This window comes from Hippoglossus stenolepis, chromosome 9, assembly GCF_022539355.2.
Source record: "Hippoglossus stenolepis isolate QCI-W04-F060 chromosome 9, HSTE1.2, whole genome shotgun sequence".
Lineage (NCBI taxonomy): Eukaryota > Metazoa > Chordata > Actinopteri > Pleuronectiformes > Pleuronectidae > Hippoglossus > Hippoglossus stenolepis.
Window position 1 is genome coordinate 8,559,189 of NC_061491.1, and position 16,877 is coordinate 8,576,065.

Here is a 16,877-nt window from a genome sequence, read left to right on the forward strand (position 1 = left end):
TGAATTTGTGTATAAAAACAAAACACTTTATTACAATTAGCTGAAAAAACCCAATGAAAACACAACTACTTTACAAGTACAAATGTTTTTGTTGATATTTACATTTTTTCCTTTGACATCAATAAAAAAAGACAATTTATGAGAAAACACAAAATACTAAAGTACATGTTTACAGTGTATTTGCTGCAATAAAAAACAAATGACTAAAGGAACGTGCATTATTCTCCATTCATCTATCTATAGACAACAAGGGAATTAGACATAAAAGGGACTATTTATGAATACACTTATTCTAATGGACAGCTCATTCCCCCCCCCCAACTCTGAATTACCCACAAACCTCAGCCTCATATCTGCTGAGTAACATTATAATCATCACTTTGAAGGCATCACTTTGTGTCTGGCGTTTGATGAGCTGGGTCGTAGCTGTGGGGGAGGTCTTTTTTTTAAGTTATAGAAATTTCAAGAAACATTCCACAATTCATGGATCAAATAAAGACAACATCAACATAGTTGATTCAGTAATGAAAAATTATAAATCTCACCAGAAGATCTGAGACTGATCGGCCCTAACTGTTTCGGTGAAATGAGTTATTTTGTGTTGAGCCTCGCTCAGGTTAAGATTTAAGGTCTGGTTTGGTTTCGGATGTGGAGGAACGTCTGATTCTGCCCTCAGCTGCTGTGAGATGCAGAAGAATGCTTCAGCACAACTGTACTGCAATGTGTGTACTGCAAAAAAAACACTGACAAATCCAGTTTCATCAGTGTGACTCTCCTAGCTGCTGGGCTTGGCAGGAGTTTTGGCTCTGATGCCCCCCTGTCGAGCTTGACCCTTGGTGGGTTGTTGGGGCTGAGCTGGTTGCTGTGCAGGAGACTCTGCAGCCGAGGCCGCAGGCTGCTGTGCAGGGCTGTGAGAAGGAGGCGTCTGGATCTGCGGCGAGGCGGCTGCGGTCACCACCTGCTGCTGGAGGATCTTCTGTTGGACCACCTGCGCTGTCGCCGTCCCAGCGGGAATCATCTGCACCTGAGCAGGAGCTGATGTGGCGGCCTGGGTCAGAGTGACGGTCTGAGCCTGGATCTGAACAGCAACAACACAAACACGACTGTTATATCCTGTTTCTAAGGTTCAATGTGAAACACTGCATTTAGAGGAGCAATGCTCAGCCTAAAACCCTACCTGCTGAGGAGAAGACACGATTTGTTGAATATTAGCAACGGTGGGCTGTTGCTGCACTATTTGTGGGAGCTTAGCCACCTGATAAGAGAAGTAAACAAGAATACCTCGCATTAATACACAAATCCATTGTTTATCTGCAAATATGTATTTTGTGATAGTGACTGGCACTGAGGTTGTACCTGGATCTGTTGGGCCCCAGTGGGCTTCTGAGCCTGGGCGATAGATGTAAAGAACTGGGTCTTGATCCCTGGTTGGAGTTGGGTCGTGGCAGCGTAGGTCACCTTTTGCTGCGCCTGCTGGGCTGGCTGAGCCGCCTGCACCGTCACCTGCTGGGTGCCCATCTAAGGTCAATAACGTGACTCATCAAGTCATAAAATAACTTTATTTATATGATTATTTCTTAAGAAGTAATATAGTTAAGCAGAAAATAATGTGGACATGTTTAAATATCAGTATATGGTGTATTTGTTGCTTATGTTCTGGAAAGAAACCAACATCAAAACAAACGGTCAGTTGTTAACACATGAAAGTCTAGTGTCTGTTGGTGTGTAACGTTACCTTCTGCTGCACAGTGGCCTGTCCTTGCTGAGGCTGCCCTGCTTTCTGCTGAGCGGCGGCCGCTGCCTGAACCGCCGCCTGCTGCTGCTGCTTCTTCATCTGAAGCAGCTGCATCTGGGGGAAGGACGGCGTCATGACAGGCCCACCTGACAGAGAGGAGGAGAACAATGACATGTTAGAACTTAAGAACATACCAGAAGTTTGTTGTAAAGATGCATTGTCACAGTAACAGGATGTCAAAAGAGTGTTAAATCACCAACAACACCAACTGTGGCTTAATCTGATTTGTATTCCAATCAGTGGTAACAGCAAATGACCCATAATATAATCTCAAACTGCTAACTGTCTTGACAAAGCCCACATGGAAAGTTATGTAAAACATTCCATGTCAAAGACTCTGAACACACCTGTTTTCTGAGCCTGGCCAATAGCCACACTGATGCCTGCGACGGTGACTGGCAGTGTAGTGACACCAGCTGATGAAACCACAGCTGGCACAGAGACCACAGGAGGCTTGGTGAGGGTCACCTGGGCCGTCTGTCCTGCCTGGGCCTGAATCTGACCCTGGGTGGGCACTCGAGTCTGTCGAGGGACATGAGGAAAGAAGAGAATTAACATGTCATTTCTTCAATTCTTCTGATATTGACATACATGAACCATAACATTAGATTTATTGCTGTTGGTGAACAATTTGTTTTGTATTTTGATTCATATGGTGAGGGTCTCTTATGCACATTTTCTCGATTACTTCCTTAACTTGCCCGCAAGTTCTGTACGTGTGTGTAATGTAATGACTCTTGGCCCAGTCTTACCAGTCTGGCCACCTGCAGGTTTGCCACAGTGGTGCCAGTCAGTACTGCTCCAGGTCTGGCTGCTGCCACAGCTGCTAGCTGAGGATTGGCTTGGGCGGCCTGTGCAGGCTGAACCTGAGCGGCCTGCTGGGCCCCTGCAGCTTGTTGGCCCTGAGCTGCTGCTGCAACTGCTGCGGCCACCTGCTGCTGCAACTTTTGCTTGTGCAATTTCAGCAGCTCCTAGAAACACACAGATTACCAGTTAAAGATAAATGAAGTGTAAATGTGTTGTTAGTATAACCCCTAAACAGGGCATACTCATACTATTCAAACTCACTTTACCGGTAAATCTGCTGAGATAGAAAGCTACAGATCATACAGACATCCCCCTTTCTTTGCCCATTTTTCACCTTCACTGTATTTTGCCATTTCACTGGGTTTGGTGAATAAACTTGTGTATTCAACTGTGCAAGAGCATGAAGACGGCCAACCTAAAATGAGTGACATGTCAGAAATTCATCCAACTGACGAGCATTAGGGAGCATTGGATCGCTCCTCCCACCCTACCACACACTGCATGACAAATGTCAAAGCTGAGATTCAGTCCAACTCTAAAATGAGTCTAACTTCTAATTGCATTTCAGAAATCGAGTCAAAAACGGGATCAAGTGGCAGTGTATGCCCAACATTACGGTTTCAGCATATTGTTTACAAGGTAAATATGAAAACAGTTATAGTGACATATTGTGTGGCCGGTGTAAAGATGGTGATGATTTACCTGAGATTTTCCCGCAGCTTTAATCTGTGGGGAAGCAGCCTGCTGCTGCTGCAGTTGTTGCTGCTGACGCAGCATCTGCAGGTGGGCTGGGGTGAGAGACTTTCCTTGCGGCAGTTGCATACCTGGGGCTGGATGGAGAGCAGGAGATAGGTGAGGTGTGTGTGAAACAGTGATGGGTATTTGATGGGTATCTGAGGGACTACTTATCACAGAAAGACCTGCTAGCAGTTCATTTACCTGGTGTCACCTGAGTGACCAACGGGCGAGTCTGTGTCTGCACCGGGCTCAGAGTGGTAGAAACTACCGCAGATGCTGTCACTGGGGTAACGGCTCGAACACCCTGGCCTGTTGCTATGGCGACTACTTCTGCAGGAGCAGCCGTGACAGCTCTTTGCTGAGCGTGGACCAACTGGGCTCCAGGTGCACTGGCAGGCTGGAACATCAACAATAAGACACAGTGAGTAAACGCTTCAAAACGTCTAATGATCATTGTGCATTCAGAGTGTAGTGGGAGTGCATTCTGCTTCGTGCCGTTTCAAAGGCTATTTGCATCATGAAATCCCCTCAGTCAGGAGGTGGCTGAGTTGAGCCAAAGCAGCAGTGATTAATGAACATGACTCACAGACAGGGTGCCTGGTATGACTGGAGATGCCAGGCGTTTGTTGGCCTGGAAGGGACTTGGAGGAACTCCAGCTACTGTGTTCACAATCACATTCCCCCCTACAGTGGCTGGAGGAAACAAAGAGAAGTGAGTTAACCACTGGACCTCCAGCAGCTCTGTAATGAGAACAATATGAGTGTCGACGTACCGGCCTGAAGGGTTGTACCTACGGTGGCGTTTTTTATGGCTCCAGCCTGAAAAAACATTGAAATGTGTGTTTGAAAAACGTCACCGGGTAAAGTGGTTCACTGTATGGAGAAGAATATTGTTGGAGAACGTTTTGATCCTCACCAGAACTGCTGCATTTGGCACAGTTGTGGCTCCGGCCACTGCAGCAGCCTGGGGGACCAGAGCCTGAGTCTGGCCAGCAGCCGCAGTCCCGGCCTGACCGGGTGTAGCCTGGGCCTGAGGAGCTCCAGTCGTCTGCTGTGCCAATTGCTGAGCCTTCTGCTGCTCTGCAAGGGCCTGGAAACACAAACCCACATACAATGCATTAAATCAAACTCAAATACAAGTCAGTAAAAAACACTTTTGTATGTGACAGCTGTTGATTTATGACCCTGAAAAAGAACAATGAGAAGTTGTATTGATTTCTTTCTGTGCATGGAATTTTACGGGGACATGTCAGCACACATATTGGGAAATACCCACATAACTGTGCTTGAATGGAACAGTTGCAGTGTAAGAGAGATAGACAACTGCTACCCTAGTGTAACAAAGGTATACAGGTTGTCTGCCCAAGTGAAGGCTCCGACAGCAGATTTATATGATTAGCTGTGTAAACAACCAAACCAAATGCTGTCTTTGTTTGTTGAAGTCAGACCTGCATGGCACAGCACATGGCTAAACACACAACTCTGTAGGCAGTTGTTGGCACATGGCTGACAATCACCTTTTTCTCCTTGGCGATCCGCTCAGCCCGTTGAGATGCGACCTGAATGGGTGGGAGAGGCTTGTCGTAGCTGATCCCACTAAGGAAAAGAACAACAGATAATAAACTTTTTTCTTTGTTTCTAAATTTAAATGAAGTTTAAATGAAAAGCATAAAAATGGAAGTTTAAACACACCTTTCTGCCAAGACTGATGCATGTTTGGGATTCTTCTGGAATGGATTCATTCCGAGTCTGTAAATAATGGAAATTAATTTAATGTATGTAAATCACTTTATTGTTAAGACAGAAAACAACTTCCTGAAATGTATCATCAGGCTTTGGCACATATTACTGCCTCTGCAATAACGTAATGATTCATGCACATTTTCACAATCATATTATACGCAATCACTGAACCATTGTTTATGTGAAATCATTAAAACTTTTAGGATAATCATAACATGTCATGAGAAGTTTTGTAAGTCTCCTGTTTTACTGTTGGCTCCTCCATAAGATTAACACAATCATTGTAAACAGACAATGACCAGTGCTTACAGTGGTTTTATGGGCGGACTCCTCTTACTGGCGATGATCTTCATGAGTTCAAAACGGCTGTTGTAGAGCTGAATGTGAGTTGCGTTGTCGTCCTGTGTATAGATCTGACAGGTCCTTAGAGGACGACTGTTCTTGGACTGAGTAAAAAACACATAATAATGAGAAACATAACTAAGTGAGACCAGGAATTTAAAGCAAAGAAACTGACATCAAATTCAATGTGCAGGATAAGGTACCTTGTATATGCTCTTGGTTTTCTTCTTGGGGTTTGCCTCATACACCAACTGAAAAGAATTTTGGAATTGGTTTAGAAAACAAGTACAAGATAAGTAAACTAGTTTACAGCTAAAGTAGGTGCTCATTACCTTGCCCTCCTCTCTGGGAATGATGACATTCTCGTAGCGGTTGCGACACTGTTTGGGCGAGCGGTAGATGCGGCTGCAGGAGTTCACTACATCGCTCACCAGATCCCAGTTAGGAGTGTGGGCAGGAGACACAATCGTCAGGTTCAGCGGCAACTCCAGTAGCTGCTTTACAGCCTATCAGAAACACAAGTGTGATATTTAGATGTTGAGTACACTGTGCTATTTCACAAAGTGACATGGAGTGCAATAGATTAAATAATTTCTATCAGTACATGATGGAACAGCACTGTAAAGTACCTGAAGCAGAGCCCAGTCCTCACTGATGAGCCACTCTGGGTTGTCCTGGCTGGCCTCCATGGCAGGTTTAACAAGCGACGGTAACGGCTTGGCAAACGGTGCCTGCTGCTTGAGGGAGAAGTTCTTTTTCTGGTCCTTGCCCTCACGGCGAACTTTCAGCATACTGGCCTTTTCGAAAAGGGAGCGTGGGGGAATGACCGTCTCCCCGTGGCCTTTCTTCTTCTTTCTAGCTGCTGCTGGACAAACACACTCCAGTAAGGACAGAGATGCCAAACAAACTAACTATTTTCCCTTAAAATAAACAGTGACTAGACAACATATATCAATAATTTCTTGTCTGAATGCATGATTAGTCACAATACAGAAGATGTACTCTACATAACACTACTAAGTGGAGCCATAATGCTAAATATGAGAGTTGTGAGAGTTCAGAACTGAAGCTGACAAATTGCCTCTCACCTGAAGGATCCATCTTGAGTCTCTTGTGCTCCTTGCGGATGTAGACAGGAGGCAGCTTGGACTCTGGCATGGGTGTGGTGTCATACATCAGCATCATTACGGAGTCGATGTAAATGTCGTTGTCATCCTGTGGAGGTGTAGGTGGAGTCCAAAGCTGTATTGGAAAAAATAGCAAGTCAGAATGCAGCAAGAAAACAGAGCAGGACATTATGATTAGGAATAGAGAAAAATACTGGACATTTTTTTCCCGGTAACATCATTTTTGTTGTCTTACCGGCATTATTTCTGTATGTCCATCCTCTGCATCAAAGACATACTCCTGTTGAAATTAAGAAAAAAGTTTCATGTCAACAACAGTGCAACACTTCACTTGTTTGTTTGGCATGGATCACAATGGCCACCCACCATGTTGTAGGCATCCTCTCTGGTGTAGGTGAAGAGCTCTTCATCTCCCTCCATCAGCTGCCGCTCCTCCTCCTCCTTCGCCTCCTCTTTCAGCTTCTGCACCTGCTGCAGCTCCCAGCCTCTCTTAGAGCTTTCCAACCGCTCCTGAGGAAAATTAACAAAACATGAATTAATCAATCCAAATTTATCAGAATTTGATTACAGTTACAGTTGATTTCAGACACAGTTTAAGTTACCTTGAGAGCAGTTTCATCATCACTGATGTGGAGGTACTCAAGGTAATGCAGGGCATACCGTTCAATTGGTGTGAGCTGTTAGAGAATAAGTAAATGTTAACCAAGCAAGTCATCAAACAGCATTATATTTTAATGCGAATGTATGCCTTCCATTTGTTCTTTTCTGCTTCCACAAATTCCCAAACAGTAAACAGAAAAAGTTTAGCTACCTGTTCCATGACTGCATTTAGCTCTTCAATCTGAGCAGGCTCTTCTTTAGCTTGGCTCTCTGACTCTGGGTTGTCTTCTGCTGAGTCTTTGCCTGCTAACTTCTCCTCTTGCTGCTGCTGCTGCTGCTGCTTCTCCTCCTCTGGCAGAGCATCTAGATTTATGCTGTGGAGAGCCTGGATGTAGGGTCTTGCCACTCTGGGAGAAATGGCTTCAGAGGCCGAGGGCTCTTGGTGAAGAACCACAAACTCCTCCACCTTCTCCCCTGACCCTGCCTCCACCTCAAACAGATCCTGGATTGTCCGCTACAAACACACAAGATGAGACCAGTTACTTTTGCTCTGTCCCAATTCACCAATTCATTTTGTGGCTGTGAAGGGTGTTGTGGCCATTTAGCCCCTTGAACACCCTTTCAACCGTAGTGTATTCAGGAACCCCTTAAATCGAAGGGTTAGACAGAAATTCCTGAATGCTTTACTAACGGCTCAAGTGAATCAAGATGGCGACCACTGCGGGTTAAATGCTCATAAATGTAAGTACAAAATCTTACAAAACTAACCATGACATTTTTTTCCGGAAAATCTCTATTCACGCCGTCAAAAGAAGCACGTACACAGTCTGAGTGAGAGTCCCGTATATATATATATATACATTTTTTTTGTTGTTGAAAAAAACGTCCCCGCCCACGTTATAAAGTTTTCAGTGCCGGGCAGATGTTTCTATGGACAGGACTAACGTTACATAGAAATAACTGATGTAAACACGGTGACTGACTTAGTCAAGATCCTCTAGCCCTCTCCCTACCAGGGACACTACCAGCAAAGGGCACTTCATATCTAGGGGTAGGGCCAAGGGAGAGGACTTGGGACAGGACCTTTATGTTCAAGATTAAATTCAACACTGGCAGTGTGGAGAAAATACAGAATGAAAGTATTTAGCATTAAGCATTTAGAAAAAAAGGGAGTATGTACAGTTTCTCAAAGTCCAGAACAAGGCTGACATGACTGAATCTTACTTGTGTGAGGAATGCCAAGGTGTAGTCAGTTCCCTGAGCAGCCACCTCTCTGATCAGGTCCTTGGTGCCGTTTTTTAACAACTTCTCTTCAATCGAATTTCCACTCTCCAACCTGTGCAACACACAAAAAGAAACAAAAGTAGCATCAAACTCCTACCGTTACATCTCACATTTAACTGGTTACCAGGCAGTTAGGTACTATAAAATATAAGCACTCAAAACACTTTATTGGTAAAATCCTAAATCAGATTTCACCTGTATATGTGTATATCCTTGGACCGTCCTATTTTGTCACACCACTCCTGGGTGCGGGCGTCCATGCTGGGATTGAGGTCTGTGTCATAGAAGATGATGGTATCTGCATCAAACACTGTCCCGACTGCAGAGCAGCAGCGGTTGGTCAGGATGCTACAGAAAACCTGCCTGTTCCTGTTAAACTTCTTCATATTCTCCTGCAGGGACACAACAACAAGCACATGAACAGACTGAAGTGAAGGCCAACACATTTATTTCATGTACGTTATTTTCCCCAAAGGCTCATTAAAGCTTAATCTTCTCTTTTGATGCAAATGCTGTGTGTGGCCACTTGGTTGTGTGCATCTCTATTTTCTTACAGCATCAGATCTAATTAACTGATCCAGACACAAGAGGGATTGTATAATACATTTCAACAGATGAGAGAAAAGAGAAGAAGAACATTTAAGTTTTCAATTTGAGAGATCAGGCAGAGTAGAAACACGACAGCGGTAAATAGGAAAGTCTTAATAACATAGACCTAAAATCACTAATGTCCCTGAAAGGAAAATTGTCCAGCAGGGAGGGAAGAGAGCAAGATACTTGTTGTTGAGCCAGAACTCTGCACTGACACTGGGAGGTCCAGGTGTTAGACAAGGAGGCACACAAAGGTGGAGATGTCTCTGTGTCTGTGTAAAAACTATACCAACCTGTTCGTTGGACAACTGAGGCAATTTATGTTTGCAGTTAAAAAGTTAAATACTGACTGATTACTAAAGGTATGTCTCAACTTAGACTTTGCTTTCATTTAACTACTGATTTAAACACTTAAACTGTTAATATGCAAGAAAAAGAATAAACAAGTTTCTTTAAATCAGGAGAAAGAGAGAGAAAACCTAAATATACTCTTGCCTACCATAGAAATAGCCAGCCCACTGTTGGTCAACTGTTGTAACTACTTTTAACCCTCTTTTACTAGAATTATTGCTCTAATTATACTGTATGTATCTTTTCCAGTGTCACAAAAGCCCATTTTTGATGTTTGCTGACATAATCTAACAAACAATGTTGCCTGCCACTACCAATTTAAATGGTGATTTTACCTGTCGTTCGTCAGGAGAGAAGCTTTCATCAAGCCGCACATAGGTGAGCTGCCTGTGATCGAGGAACGCCTCCAGGATGTCCAACATCTTCACCATCTGAGTGAAGATGAGGACACGGCGGCTCTCTGACCTAAGCTTCTGCAGCAGAATGGCAAGAGCTTCAAGTTTACCTTTGGAAAAGATAAATATCAAGTTATTATTCTTGGCATTGTCAGCCGTTTCCGTTTATGGTTGTTGTTTTCTTTACCCTAGAATGGTCCCTTCATATTCAAATACTTTATATTTGCATCAGGAGCGGGTCCTCTCTATAGAAGCCACTATGTTTTTTACAGTAGCCCAGACTGAACAGACTAAACACATTTTGAGTTTTTATGACAACTGAAGGCCACCCATAGGTTTTCCTTCATGCTAGGAAGGGGAGGGTGAGGTGGGGGGTATTTAGCTGCAACATGCAATTTCAACATGTTAATAAATTTGTTTAAATGTTTTTATTTTGAGAAAAAGATGCTCGGCTTACCTGAGTCCATCTGCATTAGCTGCATATCAGGAGAATGGAAGAGACGCCTGGACGTTAAGTGGTGGACGTCGGCACTGTGGGGGGCAGAGGCCTCTTTTAGCCGACAGCAAAGAGACTTCTGCTCAAGGCTGTACGGAACCGGGGGATTGACTGCATACAGGTGAGGAGGTGGAGCAGCAGCTGGAGGCACCACACATACCAGCCTAAGAGATGGCATTAGTATTAAACACTGATGGATAAATATATGAACATTAGAAAGTAATAAATTGGATTCAGAAAAAAAACATAGAATTGTGACACTAGTGTTAATTTTTAATGCTGCACAAAAGGTGTTTGTTTTACTCGACAAGTCACTCACATGAATGCAGCTAATACCTGATATAAGGGATGCATGATATATATCTGTCCGATATATTATCGGCTCAATAATGGGAATTTTATAATATTATTTAATTATCCGAATCGGAAATTATGCTAAAACGTCTGATAAACACAGTGCGCCTGGTCGCACTCAAACATCCGTGACTGTCCATACCAGCATGATGTGTTTACGTCGGAACTGAAACCTTCCCTGTGGAAGTTTTTCCCAATTTTCTGAGAGCGACTGTAGGATTTTAATTTGCAACAAATGTGCGAATGTTCTGAGAGGGGAAAAACATTTACAAGTTTTAACACTACCAATCGCATAAGTCACCTTAGAGTCTGTCATCGCGACAACGATGTATGGCGAGAATACGAGGCGCTTGCAGACAGCGTTAGTGAGGAGCTCAGTGGCTGGATGATGATTTCTATATGAAACGGACATTGTTGCAGGCACTCACATACAGCAGCCTGTCAGTTCTATAAGAGCCTTCATTTTTTTATGAAAGATGCACTTTATATCTTGTTTCAACTAATTGTGTTTAATAATTGACATTTATGTTCAGAGATATTGTCAGTGCATTTAATTTATTTTGAACTTTTATGCAAAACATTTGATAAGATTTATGTTACACGAAGGCCAAAGTACAGAGAAACCTTCCTTACTCTCATGCACTAAAAGTACATAAGCTATCCTCAACGTTTTTTCCTTTTCTTTATTGAGCATAATATTCCATGTGCTTTTGTCAGTTTTTAATCAGGCTTTCAGTTCTATAATAGCCTTTATTTTTGAATGCACATTATTTTATCTGAATTATTATTTGAATACATTGACAATTCTTTGGAAGGAGAAAGTTTCCTCCTCCAACTAAAGTTTTGAAGTTTTCTGATGTACTCCACTGAAAAACTAAACGAACACTCAGAACTGAGTCAGAACTGTTTTTGTTGTGTTAGCAATGGAATATTAATTCATCCATAAACTACAGGCTATGAACTTCTTTTTAGGAAATTGATGAAATTATTATCGTTATCGGCCGGAAAAATCCATATCGTGCATCCCTACCTGATATATATCAACAATGCATTGTTTTATGCTATTTTAAACAACCTGGAGTATAGTTATAGATGGGGCTTCAACACTGAGCTGCAATACCTCTTGATAAGGCTGTTGGCAGCCTCCAGTCGGTCCTCCACAGAGAGAAGAGTGGACCGCAGTGTAGAGGTGGTAGCTACGCAGGTTCTCTGAGCCCTGAGGCAGCTCTCTCTGCCCACCCACCTCCAGCCTCCCGCCGTAAGGGCAGAGTGACCTGGCTCTGAGCTCAGAGTACACGCCTGCAGCAGGTCTGTCCCATACAATACTCTGCGGCTGCAGCGTCGCTCATTTGCTACAAACAGGCGACTCAGACGCTCCTTCAGCTGCTGAGTCTTTTCTTCTGAGGACTCCTGAACAAAAGAGAGATAATACACAACCACATTTAATTAAATGTATTTAAAACTCCAGTCTGCATGCTGTAAAATGCATGATTTTGCTTGAAAGTAATGTGCTTACTTGAGAGCCAGCATGAGCTGCAGGAGTGAGCTTGTTGGGGACTGATGTGGCATTTGTAGTCACACCCGTTGCTATTAAAGAAGAGAGAAGTGTCATTGTGAATACAAGAGTTAAACCTACTGTACATAAAGATGTTAAATAGTGGGTGCAAGGTAGCATTACATGTCATACAAAAATGTATTAACTCTCAACATTATAATAATAAATTGAAATAGGACAATGAGACTAAATGACTGATTTGGAGACAGTTAATCAGATATAACACTACAATATCTGCAGTGTGAATGGGTCACCTTGTTGGGCTGTTGTCAGGCCAGGGTGAGGTGCCCCAGGTGAAGATGAGGCATTGGAGGCAGGAACAGCTTGTGGTATGGTTTGCATTACCATGGATCCCTGGGGCCTGATGATCTGCTGACCTGGAGCCGACACAATCTGCAGGATGTTTCCTAAATGACACACAATTTGCAACCATTATCAGAGATGCCCTTTCTCAGACACAGTTGGACAACTATAATGCAGGATTAGTATTGTATTAAGTATTATAAAAAGGCAAAAAACATCAGCACATTAAGGAAATTGCATCAACAATACAACTACAGATACTAAACTTAAGATAAAATATTTATCATTAACTTTAGTTATGACATATTTAATTTATTAGGACTTGTCATTTATAAGTTATTGAAAGGAGGTAACAGAAAGACAGGAGAGTAAAACAAATGTCCATAATTTGATGTAAAAGTTGATATAAATGTTTTTAAAAAATGCCACAAATGTGATAAACATAAAAAACAGGTGAATTTTATGGAAATGTCAAAAGGGGATGAATAGAAGTATTTTTAGAAAAAGAGTGAGGATGGGATGTACATTACCGAGTGTACCTTGGAGCTGCAAAGGCTGGCCGGTGGTGAGCTGGCGGAGCTGGCTCGGGGACAACGTGAACTTGTTGCCCTGAAACTGCAGAGTGACAGGAGTCTCTGGCTGGGAGATACGATTCTGACTGCCTGCTATGTTCGCCAGCTGAGCAATCTTCACCACATCTCCACCTTTAATGGAAAGGAAGAACACACACTTCATCACACAATGCATTAAAATGTCAACTGACATGGCTCACATTTTATCAGTTACAAAAATATAAACTTTGCATCAGTTAGTTAAAGGGTGAAAAAAAGTCAGGACATGCAGAACCAGGGTGGATTAATCAGTGGAACGAGCAGAGCCGCCCTCCACAACAGAACCATAGCAGCTCCTACTTTTACAAACCCTGAAGGGAAAAGAAAATGGATGTAAGGGTGGTCCTCAGGTGAGACAGAGAGCCTGAAACATACACATACACAGAGCACTGCACTTTACTGCCTTTTCAAACCAACACACGCTAAATGATTTAAAATGTATATTTTTTCCTTTAGCAATTTCTGATGAAGCAATGCACTCATTCTGATTAGCATTACATTAGAAAATATATGTAAATTAACAGATTCAATTAAATGTATTAATAGTCTCATTTTTTTATAATTTTAAAATATGGAAATGGCAATTAAGTTTCAATTGAGCTTTTAATATTTTTAACCAAAGCAAATCTCTGGTCTAACAGGAAAGTCATTGTGTTAAAAAATACATTAACATTAAGTTAATAAAATTGACACAGCTCAGCAGCGATCAGAGAAAATGTTTTGACAATATGTGTGCACAAACATCTACACATTGTTCTGTGTAGATGCATGACATGGCAATACATAGGTTTTCAAGGTATCAAAGTCCGAAAGGTTCACATTTTCTTTACATTCCATTTACAGTTGGACTTTGGTTGTTAAACCATGCAGTAATTTTAAAAAATATCTTTCTATATCGTTTCTGATAATTCATAAACAGTTGTTAAATTAATTATGATATTTACAAGGTAAAAATGTGTCATTAGTGTGCAGTAATCATTACGTATATGCGCATAAATTATGAGAAATCTTATCTGAAATTATATTTAGAAGATGTTTACTTCAAAATTCAAATTGTTCCATTACTCTTGTACTTTACTTTCATTACTTTCTTGTTGTTTTATATATAAATAATCAATCTGTGTGTTGTTACTGAAAAGGTTTCTCTGTTCACATTTGAGGCAGAAAGGGTTGGAGTTGTGTTCAACATGCTTTACAGTGATGCTCAACATCAGTGAAACCATATCAGCAAAGAAAAAACGTGAAACAACCAAAGCTTTGGGATTTCGTCCTGCAGCTGGGCTGATGCAAGAAACACAAGAATATTAGTAAACTGGGGGGAAATTATTAAAACAAAGGGGGTGGGCATAATAATTAAGTTAAATAGTATAGTGACTTGTAGTGGAACATAAGTGGGTCGTTCAGTGTACATGCAGGTTTTGAAAAAGAAACCGGGGAGTGCTGAGACTGTGGAGATGCTGCTGATATGGCTACAGATACAATTTGTTTGTTTTCTTTACCATGAGTTGTGAGTTGTATAGCTACTGATATATGGCAGCTCTGCCATGATCAAAATAACGCCACTACAGTGATTCAACATTTGCTCATTTGAGTCTATGTACAAAACCATTTCCTGTGAGAATTAAAAACTGAACACATATCAGCAGTGCCCCAAGTAAATGCCTCAGTGTAGAGGAGTCTGTATTGTTGTGCCAGAGGTGGAGGGGGAATGGTGAGAGGGAGGGGAGGGGAGGCCACTTACTAGGCAACCGTGCCTGGGCCTGGGATGTAAGAACCAGCCTCTGGGACAGTAAGCTGGGCTGGATGGCATGGCTGGGGGCTAGAGCTGGCCTGGGGACCTGTGCTAATCCAGGCTGGCTGATGGGAGCTATAGATCCCACAACTGCGCCAGTTAAGGTCTGACCCAAAGCCACAGGGGCAGCCCCCAACACATGTTGCCCAACGCCACTGTTCCCAGAGGAGACTACAGTGGAGGTGGCAGTGTTGCTGCTGCTGCTGATGGGAGGGGTAGTCTGGGCTCTCTGAGAAGCCGTTCCGACCGCTGTGAAGTACAAGGCAATGGGGTATGGGACCACATGTTAGGGGTAACCTAATATATAGTCAAATCATTAGTATGATCAAACAGTTTCCTCTGTATATTCATTCAGCAATGGTGGGCCAACACAGCAAAAAGGCTCTGTGGTGTTATTGATTGATTGAAACATAAGTTCCATCTGTGCAGGTGTTTTCAGTGGTGGTCAAACTTTATCCAAACGGCTTTGAATGTCTTTTGCCTGCATTTATTCACATGACAAGTTTACTATTACTACTACTGCTGCTATTATATCCTTCTTTGCCATATTACATCATACTTTTCATGAAGTTACAGAGGATAAGGGCCGGTCGTGCCATAATGAGGTATTATTTACTGTGGTGAGGCATAGGGCTGTCACTTTTTCCAAAAATCAAGTTTGAATGAGATTGACATGGCACGCAATTGGCTCAAATGTATTTGGAATTTTGAATAAAAAGAGACATCCCTAGTGAGGCAAACTGTTGCTGACTTGTAATCCACTTAGATTTACCCAAATGGCTGTGCTGTCATGTGGGAAAAATGTCTCATGCCCACCAATGCTGCATGAAGTATGTCAACCTATAAAACCTCTATGACCCGTCAAACAACCCGGTAAAGGTGAATCAACAACTAAAGTTGCTGGAGTAAGACCTAACCTTTAAATATGCCGTACTGATTCTGAAATGTGCTGCAAATGCAGAATACAATTGAATGGGCCCAGTGTGAATTTGTAAACATCAGGTACACAGTGTCACAATCATGCAGCACAACATATTATAATGCACACAACACATGAGTAGAAGAACGTGAGGTGAAGGCACCAACAAAATGTGGATACAAGTTGTCTCTTTAAGTTTGATGTGAGATGACACCATCTGTATTCCTTCAGCCACTGTGAAAACAAAATCTCCTGTTCTTTACTGAGAACTGCCCCCTGAATAGTCTTACCATGAGAAGTGGGGGTAGTAGTTGCAGTTGTGATGGGGGGCTTGCCCCTGCTCTGTGCCGATTGGCTGGTGGTGGAGGCAGAGGTAGTAGCAGGGGAACTCAGAGGACGCTGGCCTGTTGCACTTGTGATGGCAGCAAGGCGACCTTCTGGCTTTGTCCCATACTGCACTGGCTGGAATAATCTGCATCAGAATAGCAGTATTACAATATCAATTTACACTTACAAAATATTTAAAAACATCAGAGGATCTCGACATCACCACGTCATGTTACATAGATGTCTGGAGAAAGATTTTAATGCTGACCTCATGGGTTTTATCGGACATTGTTTGGGTCGTGGTGGAGGATCTGGACCCGTGTAGATCTCCTCTATGAGCTGCTGAGTGACTTTCAGTTTTGGTACCACCTCCTCAGTCTGATACCGACTCAGTGTGCTCTCATTATTGATCAGATCAAATATGGACAGGTTCACAGTCTAGGAGAATAATGAGATTTTTAAAAACAGCAAGGTTCAAAATGAAGACAGAATTCCATTATCTTAAAAAGATGAAATGATAGAAAGTCAGGTTCTCAAGAAAAAGGTGACATGCAAACAAATACAAGAAGATAAAGAGCTAAAGAGGAGGATGGAGCATTGACTTTCAAAGAAACCAATATAATTCTTATTGTCAATTAGTGGATAGTGGAGTGAAAGAGTATAAATAATGCAATAAAAATGCATATTGCAAGTTGCCAGAGTTCATTCAAGGATACTAAGAACCTATGGTATCTATTATATCTACAG

The 16,877-nt window shown here is 42.3% G+C and overlaps 1 protein-coding gene across 7 annotated transcripts in view; it reads right to left on the reverse strand.

Annotated features, from left to right (window-relative positions):
- ep400 (E1A binding protein p400) overlaps positions 1–16,877 on the reverse strand; it is a 28,648-nt gene continuing 11,771 nt past the window's right edge. For 2 of the 7 annotated variants that reach the window (XM_035165906.2, XM_035165913.2), the window contains 33 exons: positions 16,399–16,568; positions 16,094–16,275; positions 14,834–15,133; positions 13,012–13,185; positions 12,433–12,585; positions 12,140–12,210; positions 11,744–12,033; positions 10,231–10,433; positions 9,714–9,883; positions 8,632–8,828; positions 8,377–8,488; positions 7,364–7,666; positions 7,155–7,229; positions 6,919–7,062; positions 6,788–6,832; positions 6,514–6,667; positions 6,055–6,290; positions 5,758–5,931; positions 5,629–5,676; positions 5,393–5,529; positions 5,033–5,089; positions 4,858–4,936; positions 4,257–4,430; positions 4,114–4,159; positions 3,927–4,033; positions 3,542–3,737; positions 3,305–3,432; positions 2,548–2,766; positions 2,143–2,317; positions 1,736–1,881; positions 1,357–1,518; positions 1,178–1,255; positions 1–1,078 (listed from right to left, as the gene is read on the reverse strand). In XM_035165906.2, the coding sequence (XP_035021797.2) occupies positions 776–1,078; positions 1,178–1,255; positions 1,357–1,518; positions 1,736–1,881; positions 2,143–2,317; positions 2,548–2,766; positions 3,305–3,432; positions 3,542–3,737; positions 3,927–4,033; positions 4,114–4,159; positions 4,257–4,430; positions 4,858–4,936; positions 5,033–5,089; positions 5,393–5,529; positions 5,629–5,676; positions 5,758–5,931; positions 6,055–6,290; positions 6,514–6,667; positions 6,788–6,832; positions 6,919–7,062; positions 7,155–7,229; positions 7,364–7,666; positions 8,377–8,488; positions 8,632–8,828; positions 9,714–9,883; positions 10,231–10,433; positions 11,744–12,033; positions 12,140–12,210; positions 12,433–12,585; positions 13,012–13,185; positions 14,834–15,133; positions 16,094–16,275; positions 16,399–16,568 (5,208 nt within the window). In that variant the 3' untranslated portion in view covers positions 1–775. The remainder of the gene's footprint in view (positions 1,079–1,177; positions 1,256–1,356; positions 1,519–1,735; positions 1,882–2,142; positions 2,318–2,547; positions 2,767–3,304; positions 3,433–3,541; positions 3,738–3,926; positions 4,034–4,113; positions 4,160–4,256; positions 4,431–4,857; positions 4,937–5,032; positions 5,090–5,392; positions 5,530–5,628; positions 5,677–5,757; positions 5,932–6,054; positions 6,291–6,513; positions 6,668–6,787; positions 6,833–6,918; positions 7,063–7,154; positions 7,230–7,363; positions 7,667–8,376; positions 8,489–8,631; positions 8,829–9,713; positions 9,884–10,230; positions 10,434–11,743; positions 12,034–12,139; positions 12,211–12,432; positions 12,586–13,011; positions 13,186–14,833; positions 15,134–16,093; positions 16,276–16,398; positions 16,569–16,877) is intronic. The other 5 variants (XM_035165909.2, XM_035165908.2, XM_035165911.2 and 2 more) reach the window with 5 other exon arrangements.